General features: G+C 47.4%; 2 protein-coding genes across 2 annotated transcripts; one reads left to right on the top strand and one right to left on the bottom strand.

Annotated features, from left to right (window-relative positions):
• Positions 1-6,648: 6,648 nt before the first annotated feature.
• On the top strand, positions 6,649-11,384 carry LOC137598799 (immunoglobulin superfamily containing leucine-rich repeat protein 2-like). Its single transcript, XM_068319285.1, has 2 exons — positions 6,649-6,765; positions 8,782-11,384. The coding sequence occupies exon 2, from the start codon at positions 8,782-8,784 to the stop codon at positions 10,810-10,812; it is 2,031 nt and encodes a 676-aa protein (XP_068175386.1). The 5' UTR covers positions 6,649-6,765; the 3' UTR covers positions 10,813-11,384.
• Positions 11,385-11,672: 288 nt separating this feature from the next.
• Positions 11,673-19,166, bottom strand: LOC137596446 (receptor for retinol uptake stra6-like). Its single transcript, XM_068316999.1, has 17 exons — positions 18,845-19,166; positions 18,666-18,732; positions 18,148-18,233; positions 17,927-18,066; positions 17,648-17,814; positions 15,815-15,922; positions 15,400-15,467; positions 14,306-14,382; positions 13,949-14,010; positions 13,710-13,872; positions 13,551-13,626; positions 13,335-13,468; positions 13,133-13,250; positions 12,945-13,046; positions 12,698-12,861; positions 12,480-12,617; positions 11,673-12,387 (listed from the first exon to the last, which is right to left on the bottom strand). Exons 1-17 carry the CDS (start codon positions 18,943-18,945, stop codon positions 12,161-12,163), a joined length of 1,998 nt encoding a protein of 665 aa, XP_068173100.1. The 5' UTR covers positions 18,946-19,166; the 3' UTR covers positions 11,673-12,160.
• Positions 19,167-20,237: the final 1,071 nt, after the last annotated feature.

Below are 20,237 nucleotides of genomic sequence, written 5' to 3'. Positions count from 1 at the left end.
GATCGGGTGGATATTCACCTGACGGGGGTTCAGGTGAATATCATTGATTATCTTGTTACCATGGTAACTGTCAGGACGTCAACGACACCAGAACAGCTGGAACACGGAACACGTGATCTCACGTGGGAGGGGTCCACCTGCAGGTCGGCCCCGGAGGTAGAACCAACAGGAGATGGTCCAATCCGACCAATCAGAGTCCAGGATGACTCCCCCGCCCAGGAACCACAAGTTTAAGGGGGGATAAGGGGGGTTAATCAATAGTCAATCAGGAGTTAATCAGGAGTTAATCAGGAGTTAATCAGGAGTTTAACTGGAGTCAATCAGGAGTCAATCGCGAGTTTATCAAGAGTCAATCTGAACTTAATCTGGAGTTTATTTGGAATTAATCTGGAGTTAATCTGGAGTTAATCTGGAGTTAATCTGGAGTTGATCAGGAGTTAATCTGGAGTTAATCAGGAGTTAATCTGGAGTTGATCAGGAGTTAATCAGGAGTCAATGTACGTTCAAATGAGGCTGGAGGTGAAACTCTGGACGATAAGAACATTCAGTTGTTGCTGTTCTCTCCCCCCTCCTTGATGCTGTTCCATCTTTCCTTTCCCTCCTTGCCCCCCCCAACACACACACACACTCACACACTCACACACACACACACACACACACACACACACACACACACACACACACACACACACACACTGCGATGGTGGGTAGAAGTTATGGTTTGTCACTGGGGAGCTGACAGCGACAGCAGAGGGTGAGATAAGGCGGTGACCCCCCAGCCAGAGAGGATGAGATGAATATGTTCACTTCTCTGTGATGGGGGGGTGTCCCTGGGAGTCCGCCCCCCTCCCCCACTGAACCTGTGTGTGTGTGTGTGTGTGTGTGTGTGTGTGTGTGTGTGTGTGTGTGTGTGTGTGTGGACACACTATATAAATATAGTGTCTCCTCTTTTCCCCCAAGGCCTGGTCCTGGATGATGTCCCAAAATCAAGGCCCCCACCACAAAGCTATGATTCATCACCTAGAAGAGTGTGTGTGTGTGTGTGTGTGTGTGTGTGTGTGTGTGTCAGGTTGTCTGGGAGGACAGAACAGTGATGTGTGTGTGCGCTGACGTCTCTTTTCATTCCAGATTTTCTGGTTTTTATTTACTTGTTGTTTTTAATATTAAATAAATTAACACTTAAAAACAGAAAATATGATCAAATCATTTCCTGGACGAGGATTTTTAAATGATTTCAGACATAAATTAAAGATCTTCTTTCCATTGTTGTATTTATATTGATACATTTATTATTATATATTTGTGTTGATATGTTTATATCATTATATTTATATTGATACATTTATTATATATATTTGTGTTGATATGTTTATATCATGGTATTTATATTGAACACGTGTGTTCCATGAAGAACAAACGTCACCAGAGAGTTTCTCCTCTGACGTCTTGATTTGAGCTGATCTTTAGATCATAAACGCGCTTCTCAGTGTTTCCCTCTGAAGCCTCGTCCGGCGGTCAAACCGACCTGCTGCTGGACCTCCATGTGGATGGGGGTCAGAGGTCACCGGTCATCCAATCAGGAGCAAATGGATCAGTGTGATGAGCGACGAGTGGCTAAGAGCGTCGGAACGTTTCCTCCTAGCACCTTGTCTGAAACTGAAACGAGTCGGTCGGGAGCTGAAAAGCCCCGCCCACACCTTCATCCCTCAGGAAGGCTCCGCCCACCCCTCCATCCCAACTCATCGGCTCGCCGAGCCTCGATACTGGGAATACTGGCCGTGACGTCATTGTTCACGTCGCCTCCTGGTGGGCTCTAGCGATCAGGTGGTTTATTGATCCGTCCGTCTCTCGTCTGGATCACATGACACTTAGATGAGTGGGCGTGGTCCCACAGGAGGTCCAACCCCCCCACCAAACCCGATCCCGGTCAGAGACCAGCTGTTCACTGCTCGTCTGCTGCCCCCTGCTGGACAGAACGCCGCTGTGCTGCTTGTTTGCTGCGGCGCTGGTTTCCATGACAACCCCTCACAAGCAACTTTTAACAAATTGCTTTTTTAAAAATTTCCTATTCATCCTATGTCATTACCCATCATGCATCTCCAGCCGCACCCAGCAGGAAACACAACAACAACGGACCAGAATGCATCTGTTCAAGTTCAGGTGTGTTAGTCTGCTGCCCCCTAAAGGCCAGAGTTTGAAACAGCAAGTTTCATCACTGGTAAAAAAATCAAATACAGTACAGTCAACCCTCGGTTTTCGAACGTAATCCGTTCCAGAAGGCTGTTCGAAAAGACAGTTGTTCGAAATACGAAACTATTTTTCCCATTAAAATTAATGTAAATAATTTTCATCCGTTCCAAGTCTAAAAAACAACTTTTTCTAAGTTTTTTTAAAAACTGTTTTACACCATAAACTGTACTGGATACTGTTTACCATACATAAAAAGGGGTAGAAATAAACGCTGTGTTTTTTTTAAATAAAAGATATCCTATTGAACTTTGAACACGAATGCGCTACGGAGGAAGCATCCTGGGCAGTTCGCTCAGCTCCCAAGTGAGTCGCGTTCAGGTACGCTCAGGTACGCTCAGGTACGCTCTGCTTCTTTTGGTTTGGTCGAGAACCGAAGCGTTCGAAAACCGAGGTTAGATAGATAGATAGATAGATAGATAGATAGATAGATAGATAGATAGATAGATAGATAGATAGATAGATAGATAGATAGATAGATAGATAGATAGATAGATAGATAGATAGATAGATAGATAGATAGATAGATAGATAGATAGATAGATAGATAGATAGATACTTTATTAATCCCGGAGGAAATTGTATATATCCACTGCTCAGGCATTACATAACAAATAATACTGGATAAACACCAGGAGAAAAGGAAACACTGACATCACAGGACATACCACAAGACATACACTACACTAACAGACAGACACATGCAGCACTAACAGGACTTATATACTAAACTATAACTACAATATAAACAGTATAAAATAAAATTTAAACAGTATAAAATTAAAAAAATAAAAATAAACAGTATAAAATAAAAATAAAAAACAGTATAAAATTAAATTAAATTAAATCCATTTAACCACATGCTGACCTCGCCACCTCCCCCCCGCTCCTCCTGAGAGAGTCATTGTACCCCCTGATGGCACGGGGCACGAAGGAGGACCTCAGCCTCTCTGTGGAGGCGCTGTGTGACAGCAGTCTGCCGCTGAAGGTGCTTCTCTGCTGGGAGAAGGTGGTGTGTAGGGGGGGGGGGGGGGGCTGGTGTTGTTCATGATGGCCTTAACTTTAGACATGGTCCTGCTCTCCAGAAGTGTCTCCACAGAGTCCAGGCTCAGCCCGACCACTGAGCCTGCTCTGCGGATGAGTCTATTCAGACGGTCCATATCTCTTTTCCTGGCCCCCCCACCCCAACACACAATGGCGTATGACAGCACACTGGAGACTACGGACTGATAGAACATGAGAAGGAGCTTAGGACAGATGTTGAAGGAGGCCAGCCTCCTCAGGAAGTACATCCTGCTCTGCCCCTTCTTGTACACACAGTCCCAGTTGAGTGACCAGTCCAGTCTGCTGTCTAGCTGCAGTCCCAGGTACTGATAGTTTCTACCACCCCCACCTCACTGCCCTCCATGATCACTGCCTGTGGAGAGGGAGGTGCCCGCCGGAAATCCAGAACCATCTCCTTGGTCTTGGAGACGTTGAGCTGGAGCTGGTTCTGTTGGCACCACTCCACAAAGTCAGCCACCAATGCCCTGTACCCCCCCTCATACAGCCACTAATGCCCTGTACCCCCCCTCATCACCCTCCCAGATACATGCCACTATCGCGGTGTCATCGAGTACTTCTGTATGTGGCATGTATCTGAGTTGTGCTTGAAGTCTGATGTGTAGAGGGTGAAGAGAATGGGGGAGAGCACGGTCCCCTGTGGCGCCCCCGTGCTGCTGGTCACCATAGAAGACAAACAGTCCCCCATACGGACGTACTGGGGTCTGTCCGTTAGGTAGTCCGTAATCCAGCTCACGAGGTAGGGGTCCACAGCCATGGAGGTCAGTTTATCCTGCAGGAGCCGGGGCTGGATGGTGTTGAAGGTGCTTGAACAGTCAAAGAAGAGCACTCTGACGGCACAGCCCCCGGCGTCCAGGTAGGAGAGCACACGGTGGAGGAGGTACAAGACAGCGTCGTCAACCCCAACCTTGGCCTGATAGGTGAACTGGAGAGGGTCCATAGCACCCTGCACCTGTGGACGCATGAGCTCCAGGACCAGTCGCTCTAGGGTCTTCATTACGTGGGAGGTAAGAGAGACCGGTCAGTGGTCGTTGAGCTCAGTAGGGCGTCCTTTCTTGGGTACAGGGACGATGCAGGAGGTCTTCCACAGTGACGGGACCCTCCCCAGCCGCAGACTGAGGTTGAACAATTGTTGCAGGGGGTCCCCTAGTTCCGAAGCACAGGCTCGGAGGAGTCTTGGGGAGATCTTATCCGGTCCAGTCGCCTTGTAGGGACGGAGCCTCCTCAGCGTTGTCGTCACCAGGTCTGCAGTGATGACGGTCTCCGTCGTGGTGGGAGCAGGAGGTTGTGGCGAGGTTGGAAGTCCAGTGGTTGAGGTGGGGCCGTTGAGCTTCGCAGTTCTTGGAGTGGGCTCGGGAGAAGTGGCAGGGGTGGAAGGAGAGGAAGCACAGGAGGAGGGAGCATCAGTGGAGCGGTCTGTAGGGCCAGGAGAGGCCTGTAGGCCAGGAGAGGTCTGTAGGCCAGGAGAGGCCTGGGACGAGGAGCCGGGAGTGGTGGGGGAGCTGAACCGATTGAAAAAGCTGTTAAGTTCATTCGCTCGTTCAATATTCCCCTCCACAGTGCTGCGCCCTTTCCCGTGTCCGGTGATGGTTCTCATCCCATTCCAGACCTCCCGCACTTGGTTGCGCCCCAGCTGCTTCTCCAGCTTCCTCCCGTACGCCTCCTTGGCCTCCCTCAGGCAGAGTCTCACTTCCTGCTGGGCCTTCCTCATCTCCTCCTCGTTCTTGCTCCTGAACGCCCGCTTCTTCCTGTTCAGGACAGCCTTGACTTCCTTGGTTACCCATGGTTTGTTGTTGGGGTAACACCTGATTGTCCTGACAGGGGCCACGGTGTCCACACAGAAGTTCATGTAGTCTGTAAAACACTGAGCTGCCCCCTCAATGTCCTCCCCATGTGAGCCCACAATAACATCCCAGTCGGTGGTCTGGAAGCAGTTCCTCAGCATCTCCTCTGCTTCCGGGGACCACCTCCTGACCTGTCGTGTTGTTGCTGGCAGCCGTTTCACCAGCGGGATGTAGGTGGGCTGTAGGTACACTAGGTTATGGTCTGATTTACCTAGTGGAGGGAGGGGGGTGGCGGTGTATGCCTCCTTAGCATTAGTGTAGAACAGATCGATGGTTCTGTTCTTCCGTGTGGGACAGTCTACACACTGGACCATTGTGGGGAGAGATGAGTCCAAGGTGACGTGGTTAAAGTCACCGGTGATGATGACGAGCGCCTCCGGGTGCCGGGTCCGAAGAGCAGAGGTGGTCCCACAGATGGTCTCTCGTGCCGTCTCAGGGTCCGCCCGTGGAGGGATGTAGACGGCGAGGACAATGACGTGTGAAAATTCACGCGCCAGGTAGTAGGGTCTGATGCTAACAGCTGTTAGCTCCAGATCGGTTACACAGTGTTGATTTCACCGTCACATGTCCCGGATGGCACCATCTATCGTTGGTGTAGATGATTAATCCACCTCCTTTCTTCTTACCGGTGGTGTTCGTGTCCCGGTCCGCTCGGACGGAGGAGAAGCCGGTTAGTCGGACGTTAGCGTCCGGCACGTCGCCAGTTAGCCACGTCTCTGAGAACACCAACAAGCTGGTCTCCCGGTAGCGATGATCAGTCCTGCACAGCGCCGTCAGTTCGTCCAACTTGTTGGGTAGAGAGTTCACGTTCCCCATGATGACGGAGGGGACGGAGGGCTTGACTCTCCTCCGGTTAGCGGCTCTAGCCGTTAGTCTAGTCCTTTCAACTCGACCCGCTCGGCATCCGCGATATCTCCGTCGGAGCTCAGGGGGATGAGATCGCGTGTTGCTGGGTCTCCTTTGACCCTCATGGACATCAACTCCTCCCTGGAGTACACCAGCATATTACTATACATTATCTAATTTTACGTTAAAAAAATACACACAGAAACAGAAAAAACGCAATACTAAGCGTAACAAACTCGCTCAGAGCTGAGGAACCTGCATCCTGCTCACGCAGGCGCAGAAGAACGCGTTTGACTGTTTAATGAAACTAAAAGAAGAAAAGTTTTATTATATTTCATATAATTTATGAATTATATGTTGGTACCGGTCCGTGGGGGGTAACACATCTAAGGCCCCCCAATGGCCCCCCAATGGCCCCCCAGTCAGAAGTCTGGACCCGCCCCTGGATGCTGATTTAACCCTTTGTGATTTAATGAACTGGTTGTGAACAAAATGTTCTGTTTCTGGTTCGGTCAGTCTGAACGGAACCGGACCGGTCCGACCTGCTGGGGGCGGGTCTCCTTTAAAACGAATTACCCGTTAACCGGGGGGGAGGGAGGGGTGACGTCACTGACGTCCTGCAGGCATCTTCCAGCCGGTACCGTCAGGATGTAGACGGACACACTGGACCTCCAACGGAACCGGATTTCACACCGGACGCTGATGCGACCGTAAACACCGGGTGACGTCATCGGGATCCTCTGCAGGAATAAAAAACAACACGCAGGTAATCCGGGCGCGTGCGGAGGTGACCTTCTGTCTCATCTAAGTCTCACGCGCGTCCAGGTCGGTTTGCGGGGGGGGGGCTTTGGTCCCGTGGAGTCCGGTGACGTCAGCGTTTCTCCACACGCGGGTCGCACCGGATCAGACGGTAAACAAACGGCGGCGGAGCTCGTGCGCACCGACAAACCGGGAGATGCTCACGATGACGCAGCGTTACCGGCTGCGATTGGAGCCGATCGATACGTTCATCGATACGATTATCAGCTGCGGGTTCAGAAAAAAACAATAGTTTCAGTAGAAATTAAATTTAAATGTTTAAGTCATGAATCTTAAAATCAGTTCCAGTCAAAGGTCAAGAAACCATCAGTTAGTGAAACTCAAGGCCCGGGGGCCAAACGTGGCCCTCCACTTCATTTAATGTGGCCCCCGAGAGCATAAAAGGTCAGAGTGTCCAAAAAATTAATAGATCAAAGTGTGCTTTGACCTGAAACTACATTTCCCACAATGCAGTAGTTCATCCCATCTTAACTCTGACTAAACGTAGTGAACAAAGTTAACGTCCTAACTTGTGTCTGATGTTATTTTTCTTTATTGATTGATAGTTTGATCCTTGATTGATGGAGTTCTGTGGGTTTAATAACCTGACAAATGAAAAGGATTTATGTTAGAACAGAGAAACAAACAAACATGTTTTTTCTGTCTAACTGTAATGTTTGGAACTAGAATCAGTCAGAAATTCAGTTATTTAACATTAAGAAGTAGTTACATTTAGTTACATTACACTGAGTTACATTTAGTTACATTTATTAGTTACATTAAGGAGTAGTTACATTTAGTTACATTACACTGAGTTACATTTAGTTACATTTATTAGTTACATTAAGGAGTAGTTACATTTAGTTACATTACACTGAGTTACATTTAGTTACATTTATTAGTTACATTAAGGAGTAGTTACATTTAGTTACATTACACTGAGTTACATTTAGTTACATTTATTAGTTACATTAAGGAGTAGTTACATTTAGTTACATTACACTGAGTTACATTTAGTTACATTTATTAGTTACATTAAGGAGTAGTTACATTTAGTTACATTACACTGAGTTACATTTAGTTACATTTATTAGTTACATTAAGGAGTAGTTACATTTAGTTACATTACACTGAGTTACATTTAGTTACATTTATTAGTTACATTAAGGAGTAGTTACATTTAGTTACATTACACTGAGTTACATTTAGTTACATTTATTAGTTACATTAAGGAGTAGTTACATTTAGTTACATTACACTGAGTTACATTTAGTTACATTTATTAGTTACATTAAGGAGTAGCTACATTTAGTTACATTACACTGACTTACATTTAGTTACATTTATTAGTTACATTAAGGAGTAGCTACATTTAGTTACATTACACTGAGTTACATTTAGTTAAATTTATTAGTTACATTAAGGAGTACTTACATTTAGTTACATTACACTGAGTTACATTTAGTTACATTTATTAGTTACATTAAGGAGTAGTTACATTTAGTTACATTACACTGAGTTACATTTAGTTACATTTATTAGTTACATTAAGGAGTAGTTACATTTAGTTACATTACACTGAGTTACATTTAGTTACATTTATTAGTTACATTAAGGAGTACTTACATTTAGTTACATTTATTAGTTACATTAAGGAGTAGTTACATTTAGTTACATTACATTGAGTTACATTTAGTTACATTTATTAGTTACATTAAGGAGTACTTACATTTAGTTACATTACACTGAGTTACATTTAGTTACATTTATTAGTTACATGTGGCCCTTTGAGGACATCCGTGATGCTGATGTGGCCCCCAGTGTTAAAGAGTTTGACGCCCCTGAGTTAGTCCATCAGGATCAGGGTCAGACCCTCTGGAAAGAGGACTTTAGTTCAGAGACGGAGTCCACCTCATCCTTCTGTTTCCGACGGAATCATGTTTCCAATAATCAGCTGATCGATTGATCCTCTATGATGTTTCAGATGGACCTGGTCCACTCCGCCTTGTGGCTCGTCGCTGTTGTCGCCGTCGGTCTGGGATGCCCTGAGCGCTGCATCTGCTTGGATAAATATGGCCGCCATGCCGCCGAGTGCTCCTACAAGGCCCTGACGGCGCTCCCAGAAGGGTTCCCCCCCAATGTCAGCACCATCAGTCTGTCCGCCAACGACATCCGCTCCATCAGCCGGGGCGGCTTCGATCGGGTCCACCGCCTGACGTCGCTGTGGTTGTCCCACAACCAGATCGTCTCCATCGAGGGAGGGGCCCTGGCGCCATTGGCTCGTCTGCGGAACCTTGACGTCAGCAACAACCGTATTGTGGACTTCCCATGGGGGGACCTCCAGAACCTGACCGCCTTGCGGCTGCTGAAGATGGACCACAACCGGATGGAGCACCTCCCGGCGGACGCATTCAGGAGCCTGAAGGACCTGAGGTCCCTCCGGCTCAACCACAACAGGTTCAGGACCGTCTCTGAGGGGACGTTTGACGGTCTGGTGTCTATGTCCTACCTTCAGATTTATCAGAACCCCTTTGCGTGTTCCTGCCTCCTGGACTGGCTCCGCCTCTGGATCTCCACCACTCCCGTCTCCATCCCCGAACCCGACCTGATCCAGTGTGAGTCTCCAGAGGAGCTCAGAGGGGCAATCATCGCAAAGTTGCCCGAGTCGAAGTGCACCAGTGCAAACGTGACCATACGGACAAGTAGCACCACGGTTCGTGTGGGCGGGGCTCTGGTCCTTACGTGCGAATCCATCGGAAACCCAGAACCGCTGGTCGTGTGGAGCATCCGCAGCAAACGCCAGAGGCGGGATCTGGTCCTGTCGTCTAACGAGGTGGCTGTACCCTCGCCTGATTGGATCATGGTCTTCAACAACGGGACGCTCGTGATTTCGCCCATCAGGGAAGAGGACGGTGGAGACTACAGCTGCTGGGCCACCAACGAGCTCGGACAGGCCGAGGACTCGGTGTCGGTGAAGGTGGTGGCGGCAAACGTACAAACCGTGAACCCAACGAGTTCCACCAGAGGGCACCGGACTTCCCCCCCAACAGACCAATTATCAGTTGAGTCGAGGAGATGGAAGTTCCTGGATGTCAAGTCCACCTCGGAGTCTCCCGTAGGGGCAACACACCCATCAAACACCAGTAAATGTAGGCTAACGGCTAACACCAGGTATGTTTCAGGCCACGCCTCCAACGGTAGCCTGGATGAGGTCAAGCAGCACACGTTTGACTTCGGTGTCATCGCCTTGGGGGTGTCGGATACGGAGGCGACTGTCCGGCTCAACCCCCTCCTCATGCCCAGGAACCCCAACCAAGACTCCACCGCACCTGAAGACCCCGACCCCGACATCAGAGACCATCGTGGTCCATCAAACGGTTTGTACCTGTGCATTGCCGCCGACCGCAAACACTTGGCGGTCCAGTGGGCGAGGATCCAGGAGGGCGTCAACACCTACCTGTTCGGCAGTTTGCACCCTGGCACCAACTACTCCCTGTGCCTCAACTACAGGGGGGAGGACTGCGAGGTGCAGGTGGTGTTCACCACCAGACGAAGGGTCCCTAACCTCGTCATCATCGTCTCCGTCAGCATCTGCCTCCTGGTCGTCTCCACGGTGCCGCTGCTCGGCGCCACCTGTTTCCACCTGGTGTACAAGTACCGCAGCAAGACCTACCAGCTGATCCTGAAGGCGAGGGACCAGTACCAGCTAGAGCGGAACCTGACCGCCACCTACCACCGGGAGCGGAACCTGACCGCCGCCTTCATCGCCCACGCGCCCCACCGCGAGTCCTTCAGGAAGACCAGCCGGCTGGAGGACCAGGACGTCGAGACGGACAGCGGGGACGGGGCCCAAGAGGCTGACACTGAGGACAGCATCCTGACCGAGTCCTTCAGTCTGTCTCAGGGCCGGGGGGGCGGCGATCACGGAGAGGCGGGGTCAGAGTACAGCGATCGATTGCCTCTGGGAGCCGAGGCGATCAATATAGTCTCTGACTACGGAGGGCCAAACCCGTAGGGGGTCAGGACCAGGAAGATTATCAGGAAGTTCAGAAAGGGAAGTGTTTTTAGCTTGTGCCGGGGGTGGAGCTATTGGAGGCGTGGCTAGTCCACTAATTATGACATCATCGGCTGATGTTTCATTTGTTCAAATATACTCTAAATAATGTACAATCTGATTGGCTGACATGTGACCCAGCTGTAGGCGGTAGAATCGTGTGGCTGTCCTGTCGGTGTCGCTGCATTAATAATCACTACAATTAATTAGCTGTAAAGACAGGAAGTCAATGTAGGAACAGCTCCGAGCTCATTGTCCAATCACGCTCTTCCTCTGACCCTTTCGTCCAATCACGCTCTTCCTGTGCAGATGTTTCTGTGTTGACTTAAATGGATATTTAAACTAGCGTTTGGTAAACCTGAATGGATTAGCGCCCATCCTGTGGGCGTCGCCCAGGTGAAGCCCACCTGGGCGTGCCCGAGCCATCAAGGCCTTGCTGTTTCCGGGTCACCGGGTCACCTGTGCGGGGCGAGCTGCCCTGCATGCTGCCTGTCGTCGTGCCTCGTCTGAACAGTCATGAATCTAGATGTTTAGACGCCAGCGCTAACGTTTAGCTAATGTTTGGCTAACGTTAAGCTAACGTTTAGCCTCTATGTGCCTCAATAAAGTCTGACCAACAAATCCAGAAGGCTTCTCCTTTCTTTCACCCAATGGAACGTTAGCTAGCTAGATAGCTAAAGGGCTAACGCGGAGAGTCCAGGCTCCACAACCCAAACCTCCAGAGAACATGAGTCCAGATTGATGGCTGGTTTGTTTGTCAACAGGGGGAGGGTGCAAACAAACAAACAAACAAACAAACAAACAAACAAACAACTGCAGGGTGGACGCTGTGTTTTATTCCCACTGGATTTAGAATTACTAGACATTTAAACTTGAATTACTGACACGATTCAAATCAAACTCTAGTGGACGGTTCTGTTTGTCTCTAATCATCAATGAATCTGCAGAAATCTAATGTTCCAGAGAAATGAACGATGGAAAAGGGAGAAAGAGAAAAGTTTTAACATTTTTAAGTAATTAATCCGTACGATTTATGCACAAACAGAAAGAATCTTATTAGCATTAGTTGAGGTGTGATGGGAACAGACCGGACTCTGAACGTCACGTCCAGGTTTCATGATGAAGGTGTTCCTCACCAGAACCAATCAGACGGACACGAGACCCGGTGTGAACTCAGAACCTGTTTGTGAACCAATAACAGACTAATTGATTAGTTTTCTCTCTCTCCGGAGCTCCTCCTCTCAGCTTCCTGTCGTGGATTCGTTACTTCCTGTTTGGTTCTCTGAGCCATCAGAGAACCTCCTCCGTCTCACTCGGGCTGGTTTTGGTCCGTTGTGGTCTTGCTGAACTGGACCGGTTCTGAACCCTCTTTCTGGCCCCCCCTCTTGTGACTCGGGGTCCCGTTCAGGGTGCCCTCGGGGGTCTTGGGGGTCTGGAAGTGCTTCCTGGAGCCCAGCAGGGAGGGATTGTTGACCAGGGTGTAGAGGAGCCGCCAGCGGCAGCGGACCCTGTGACCGGGGCGGTTCTCCTGGATGCCTGAAAGCGTGGAGGGGCAGGTCAGAGAACCGAAGGGTCAGGGGTCACAAACCAGTGGGAGGGGCCCATCGGCTCGCTGTGCAGCGCCCCACCTTCCTCGATGTCTTTTGCGTTCCGTCTGGCGTGGCCCCCCTCCACCATCAGGTCCAGCAGGAGCCCACAGAAGGCCTTCAGCACCGGGTGAGACTGGCTGACCTCCACCTTCAGGGCCTGGGTGTAGTATCTGTAGGCTGGAGGGGTCAAAGGTCGGGAGAGGTCAGTCAGACGGAGTCTCTGCAGAGACATTGATTGTCTTTAGCGAAGCCCCCACCCGGGTCGTAGCGCTGGGCGGTGCGGTGCAGCAGACTGACGTCCACCCGGCCCAGATGGACGATGTTGTAGAGCGCCGTGATCACCAGCCTCCACACGGACACCACCAGCCCCACCACGGCGTTCACCAGGAACAGCAGGTAGGTCAGCAGGAACAGGCTGTCCCTGCAACGCAAGCACGCTAATTAGCAACATGCTAATGTCAGCAGATGGGTGGGCTGAGCCTTCAGTTTGGGGGGTGAGGGTACCGGTTCTTCAGGTCTCTGGTTCCAGCTTCCCTCTTGATGAAGGCCAACTTGGCGGCGACGTGTTGCAGCGCGGTGACCAGCAGGAGGGTCACCCAGGCCGGCCTGAGGGGCCACAGAGCCGGGGGGGGGGTGGTCAGTCCAGAACACGTCTGAAGCTGAACCCCCCCACATGAAACCCAGACACTCACCACGCCTTCCCAGCGATCTCAAACACGACGAGGTTCCGACCGTAAAAGACGGGGATGATGATCATGAACACCAGGAACAGGAAGCAGATGAAGAACACCAGCGTCTGGATCGCCATCCCTGTGAACGCAGCACACGGCTAAGACTTCCTGGTTCTTATTGCAGACAGGAAGTGGGGGCTGTTTAACGTCTGCTCGTCGTTACCCAGGCAGACGACTGCAGCCTGGTATCCCGTCAGACCCATCCAGCAGACGACGCCCGGTTGGGAGGGGCTGATGGTCTTCTGGCTGTTCCAGACGCTGTACACGTCCCCCCTGTACAACCCCCTCAGGTTGGACCTGAGACAAACCAAGAACACGCCTTTGGTTCAGGACGGGTTCTAACCTGAAGCATCTGAAGCACCTGCTGTCCTTCACCCACCGGTGGAGCACCATGGACCTCATGAGCATCAGGAGGCTGACCAGGCAGGACAGGGTCATGGCGCACAGGTAGCACACTAGCATCAACGTGACGGGACAGGAAGTTAATCTTATTGCCCCTTACTGTCACAGAAACCCCCCGACGAGCAGCCGCTCCTACCCTCCAACAGCCACGTGTAGAAGGTCACGATCTTCACCACCTCCATCCTGTCGTCTGACAGGACGATCCCAAACCCCAGCAACAGGAAGGCGATGTTCTCATCGATACCGGCGCGAACGATGTGCAGCGTGGGAACCACCGAGACCACCAGCAGCAGCGCCGTCTGACAGGGGGAACACTCTGGTTGACGCGCCACCAAGAGAAGAACCGGAGCCGGTTCTTCATTCTGAAAGACTCACGTGATAGATGGCCAAGAGGGCCACGAACGTGGACACGGCTAGCTTCAGGGGAAACCGAAACGCTGGAAGAAGATTGTGAGAAGCAGTCAGGCTGTGTTTTAGTGACGGACCTCATCTTAAATCTGATTGGTCTCTGGTTCACGTTCATTATGACGTGCATTTCACCCCCAATGACAGATTTGAGCAGGAATCATCTGCATAGAGGACAACCAAAGGTATAATGAAGCCTGAAGGAAACAATCAGACCAGGGGTCTGTTGTGGTGATAACGCTAACTTTAAGCTAACGTTAAGCTAACGTTTTCCATTAAAAACAAACAGAACTGGACTGAAATGGGCGTTAACATCTCCGCACAAACCTTTCTCTGGTAGGTAAATAAAAGTCTTTGGCAGCTCCAGGATTCTCTCCGTTAGCGTCGGTCTGTCTGCAGGTGAGCTGAAAGACGTTCAAACAAAAACCGTCCATCAGGCCCAGAACAACGCGACGCCGACAAACCAGAACTCATACAATTGAACCTTGATTTCCATCTTCGGATTAAATCCTGCTGCTCGAGGAAAGACCTTTTATGTCCATGTTGGACTATGCTGAAGTGTTTTATGTCCATGCTTCATCCCAGAGGAGCTCCGAGGGTGATCCTTGGGCTTCTTCCTCCCTACCTTCACACTTGGATCACCCAGAAGCCTACAGGAGATTATTATCTCCATTCCCAGGATATTTAGTTGAAAAAAGACGGTTTAAATTTAAATATGCTGCTCCTTCCGACTTGAACGAGGTACAGAAAGAGTTAAAACTCAATGAATTGATTTTATTGGGCACTTATAAGAGGACATTAAACCAACTGACTGCAGAAGCTTTGACTAATTCACCAACACGACTGATTGTGGGAACAGCTGCTGCTCCTGTTGTTACAGACATGTAGACTACGGGTTATCATGTTTGTGGATGACTGCGTTTTGTTCGTCTGAAACGGTTTTTTGCTCTCTTGGCCAGGACTCTCTTGAAAAACAGGTTTTACATCTCAACGAGGTTTCCTCCTGGTTAGATAAAGGTGAAGTAAAACTAAACACACGTGTCACCCTCCAATAGTAAGGGTTCACATTAACCCGCTTTATTCTAATCATTATCTAACAGATGTTTGGGCTTCTCTAACGTAATTAACAGTTCTTGAATATTTTTTATGATTCAAGTCAAACTTCTGATTTTCAGGAATGAGATCGATTAATTACATGAAGTGAGTCATCAACAGATCAATAAATCAATAGGTTCTATTCATTGCGATGTCTTTTCATCAGTATTTGTACTGACATTGCCTTCAGACTTCTGTCTTTGCTGCTTTCATCGTCTCTCCAGGCAGGACTGGAACTATTTCTAAGCTCTGCTCTGATTGGTCCACCTGGAGAGCAATCAGGTGAACCTGACTCACCTGGTTATTGATTGATTGATCCTGATTACCTGGTGGCTGACGATCTCTTCTTCAGCAGCAGCTTCACATAGTCGGTGTAGAAGCTGCTGTCCAGGTCCTGCAAACCAAACGTTCACATAATACACAGTCTGGTCACTAGATTTATATATTTATGACATTCTGAATAATTAAAATAATATTTAACTCAAGGATGAGCTTCTTGTTTGACAGAAGTGAATTAAAAGCAGTTTAATCTGAGGGTGGAATGAAAGTTCAGACCAAACGTCTTTATTCTCCCTGCTGGGATTTCATGGTTTCAACAGCTTGAACCTGAACCAGATTAAATCCTGAACAAAGACTCAGTGTTTGCTGGTTCTGATCCGCTGTGAGCTGCTCTAATCACGCCGTGACACGAGTGGAATTCACGTTTGTCTCAGCTGATTTTGTCCCGGTATTGACTCTCACCTCGTCCGTCTCCGGTCCTTTGACCAACAGCAGAGGAAACTGGAGGCAGAGATAGGCCAGACAGGCCAGCTGAGGAAGACCAGCCAGCAGGGCGTAGTACTTATAGATCTGAGAGGAAGAGGATCCATGAGGGCATCGATTCACACTATGTCACGTGTTCACGTGTTCAGGTAATGAATAAATAAAATAAACCTCTAGCTGTCTCTGCTTTATCTGTTTAGGCCACACCCCTCGACAACGATTTGTTGTTTTATATAATTTGACAGATGTGTCAAACTCAAGGCCCGGGGGCCAAATGTTATTTTTCTTGATTGATTGATAGTTTGATCCTTGATTGATGGAGTTCTGTGGGTTTAATAACCTGACAAATGAAAAGGATTTATGTTAGAACAGAGAAACAAACAAACATGTTTTTTCTGTCTAACTGTAATGTTTGGAACTAGAATCAGTCAGAAATTCAGTTATTTAACATTAAGGAGTAGTTACATTTAGTTACATTACACTGAGTTACATTTAGTTACATTTATTAGTTACATTAAGGAGTAGTTACATTTAGTTACATTACACTGAGTTACATTTAGTTACATTTATTAGTTACATTAAGGAGTAGTTACATTTAGTTACATTACACTGAGTTACATTTAGTTACATTTATTAGTTACATTAAGGAGTAGTTACATTTAGTTACATTACACTGAGTTACATTTAGTTACATTTATTAGTTACATTAAGGAGTAGTTACATTTAGTTACATTACACTGAGTTACATTTAGTTACATTTATTAGTTACATTAAGGAGTAGTTACATTTAGTTACATTACACTGAGTTACATTTAGTTACATTTATTAGTTACATTAAGGAGTAGTTACATTTAGTTACATTACACTGAGTTACATTTAGTTACATTTATTAGTTACATTAAGGAGTAGTTACATTTAGTTACATTACACTGAGTTACATTTAGTTACATTTATTAGTTACATTAAGGAGTAGTTACATTTAGTTACATTACACTGAGTTACATTTAGTTACATTTATTAGTTACATTAAGGAGTAGTTACATTTAGTTACATTACACTGAGTTACATTTAGTTACATTTATTAGTTACATTAAGGAGTAGTTACATTTAGTTACGTTACACTGAGTTACATTTAGTTACATTTATTAGTTACATTAAGGAGTAGTTACATTTAGTTACGTTACACTGAGTTACATTTAGTTACATTTATTAGTTACATTAAGGAGTAGTTACATTTAGTTACATTACACTGAGTTACATTTAGTTACATTTATTAGTTACATTAAGGAGTAGTTACATTTAGTTACATTACACTGAGTTACATTTAGTTACATTTATTAGTTACATTAAGGAGTAGTTACATTTAGTTACATTACACTGAGTTACATTTAGTTACATTTATTAGTTACATTAAGGAGTAGTTACATTTAGTTACATTACACTGAGTTACATTTAGTTACATTTATTAGTTACATTAAGGAGTAGTTACATTTAGTTACATTACACTGAGTTACATTTAGTTACATTTATTAGTTACATTAAGGAGTAGTTACATTTAGTTACATTACACTGAGTTACATTTAGTTACATTTATTAGTTACATTAAGGAGTAGTTACATTTAGTGACATTACACTGAGTTACATTTAGTTACATTTATTAGTTACATTAAGGAGTAGTTACATTTATATACATTACACTGAGTTACATTTAGTTACATTTATTAGTTACATCTGGCCCTTTGAGGACAGACGTGATGATGACGTGACCCTCAGTGAAAATGAGTTTGACGACGAGTTTAGGTGACCTCTCACCTCTGGGGTCTTGGGACAGTCGACCTTTTGCCACAGCAGGACCCCGAAGTGACCGAAGGACAGCAGCGTCCCAAAGGCGTAGCCGACCTTCAGCTGCAGCGAGCTGCAGACCAGCAGGGGGTAGAACAGCAGGGGGTAGTAGAAGACCGCCGCCAGCTTCAGGTACTCTGGAAGACAAGGGGTGGGGTCAGTCCTAGATGGGCGGGGTCAGTATCTACATCGGTACCGGCTTTGGCCAATAAAATGGATCCACGCACAAACATCTAACCAATCAAACACCTTTAAGGTCGGCTGGGGTGTCTCTGGAGAAGGGCAGGGGGTCGGGGGCGACCACCAGCGTCGCCAGTTTGCTGAACACCAGTCCGAACACCGCCAGAACCAGGCCTTTCTTCTGGGTCTGGTCCAGGAAGTTGGCTGGACTGAGGAAGCAGAGAAGAAGCTGTGAGGTGAAGCTGCTGCCTGAAGCGGGTTCCTGCTTCTAGAAGGTCCCTGAAGCTCACCTGAAGACACTGGAGGAGCCTCTGGTGAAGCCCTGACACAGCTTGTTTTTCCTGGTGAGAACGGCCAGAACCATCATGACCAGCACCTGGATGGATGGTGGATGGATGAAGGTTGGATTGAGGGTGGATGAAGGATGGATGACAGATGGATGAAGGACTGATTACTGTCTTAATTTTAGTCTCGAATCTGTTCTACTTTTACTGGGAGTCATGGATGTAAATTCAAACCATCATCAGGGACTTTGAACGGCGGAGCTGTTTTCTGGTTTTAGCCGATGCTAACTTTGACGTTTAACCTTTAGCCAATGCTAACGCTGATGTTTAACGTTTAGTCAATGCTAACTTTGATGCTTAACATTTGACCAGTTTTCTGCAACAGAAAACTGTTCTAAGGGAAAACAGCTGGTTTACGTTGAATAATCCATCGATCACCATTGGATAAGAAATGGTCACATGACTTGGGCTCGGTCTAAAACAAGTATCAAACACAAGATGCCTTTTAATTGGGTCGTACTCACAGACGTGGACATCATGATGATGTGGAAGAGCTGGTCGTCCACCGTCGGCTCACATGGTGGAATAATTCTGACAACCAGGAAACATTGCAGGAAAGAATAATTCAGCTTTTTAAACAATCATCAACTTTATGCCAATGGAAGCAGGTTGTGGAGATAACGGGGGGGGGGGGTGGACTCACTCTTTGGGGGGTTTGGTCGGCTCGGCGTTCTCAGAGTACCAGTCTGAGTAGTCGTAGTAGGAATATTCAAAGGGCTCGAACTCCGCCTTGCTGTGATTCATCGCAGCTGTTCAGGATGGTAGAAGGTCTCCTGGATGGTTAAAGGTCTCCTGGATGGTTAAAGGTCCACAGGACAATTGAAGGTCCACCTGATGGCTGAAGGTACACCTGACGGCTGAAGGTCCACCTGACGGCTGAAGGTCCACCTGACGGCTGAAGGTCCACTGGACTACAGATATCCAGGCAGCCCAGCTCCGTGAGCTGCAGCTCAGCTGAAACACCTAAAAACATTCCAGTCCAACCAGGAGCTTAAGATCAGCAGATTAACAGCACCAAGGAGGGTAGTGTAGGGGAGGGGAGTATAGGGGGGTATTAGGGGAGGGGGGTATGGGGACTATAAGGAGGAGGTTTGGTGCTTTTGAGAAGACTCTGACCACTGGTGCTCCTTCATTGGTCCTTCAGCTCTGGGTCCATCTGTTATCATATAAACACCAGTACTGGTGGTGGGATGTAACTGAGTACTTTTATGTGAGTACTTCAGTATTTTTATTTGAGTACTTTATTAAAATGAATAGACCACCCAGAGACGAGGATTAATCATTTCGGACCTTCCTCAATGTTGATGGAGACTTTGGGGAACTTTCTATTAACTCCTGAATGTTTCCTAGAGAACCAGGTTTTATGGATAAAGGATCTTCACCACATAAAAAATGTAAATTTTATTTTTACATTACATCCAAAATGATCTGGACCAATTATCTAACATCTGACATGAGGATAAAGAGGACGTGATTAACATCTCCGTTGAGGTTGAGGAGGTTGGTGGACATCCATGATAACAGTTTGTGAGGGTGGAGACTGTGGTTAACAGGTAGTTATGTTCCGTCAGCATAGCAGGAAGAGAATGATGAGGTTAGCATGTGAATGTCCAGAGGTTAGCATGTGTCACAGGAATGGAGTGGAAGGTGCAGGTGTTCATGGAGATCTGGTGGTGAGATATGAACCAGGGCAGAACAGCAGCTGAAGCATCACAACGCGTGGAAAACTGACTGACAATGAAGATGATTTTACACACAAACCTGTTTTCTGGACATTGTGAGGACTGCGTTCATTTAGAAACAAAACGGGGACAAAAAGTCCCCATGACGTAAATGACTGGTTCATGTTAGCAATAGACTGGGTTGGTCTTAGACTATATTAGGTTTAGATTATGTTTTGATAAGGTTTCCTTTTTTAAAATGTAGTGTGGGTTTTATCAAGCAGCCAGTAGAGGGCACACTTTGCTGTTAAACTCACCTTCTAGCTGTTCTTGTTCATTACAGTCTCTTAATATGTTTAAAGACGGAATCAAACA

This window comes from Antennarius striatus, chromosome 1, assembly GCF_040054535.1.
Source record: "Antennarius striatus isolate MH-2024 chromosome 1, ASM4005453v1, whole genome shotgun sequence".
NCBI classification, from domain to species: domain Eukaryota; kingdom Metazoa; phylum Chordata; class Actinopteri; order Lophiiformes; family Antennariidae; genus Antennarius; species Antennarius striatus.
This window is presented reverse-complemented; position numbering and strand designations above follow the sequence as displayed.

Coding starts and splice junctions, on each gene's coding strand:
- LOC137596446 (XM_068316999.1), bottom strand. CDS start 18,945: ATGAATCACAGCAAGGCGGAGTTCGAGCCCTTTGAATATTCCTACTAC. Junction 15,468..15,814: donor AAGGACCGGAGACGGACGAG/GTGAGAGTCAAT, acceptor TTTGGTTTGCAG/GACCTGGACAGCAGCTTCTA. Junction 13,047..13,132: donor GAGATCGCTGGGAAGGCGTG/GTGAGTGTCTGG, acceptor GTGGCCCCTCAG/GCCGGCCTGGGTGACCCTCC.
- LOC137598799 (XM_068319285.1), top strand. CDS start 8,782: ATGGACCTGGTCCACTCCGCCTTGTGGCTCGTCGCTGTTGTCGCCGTC.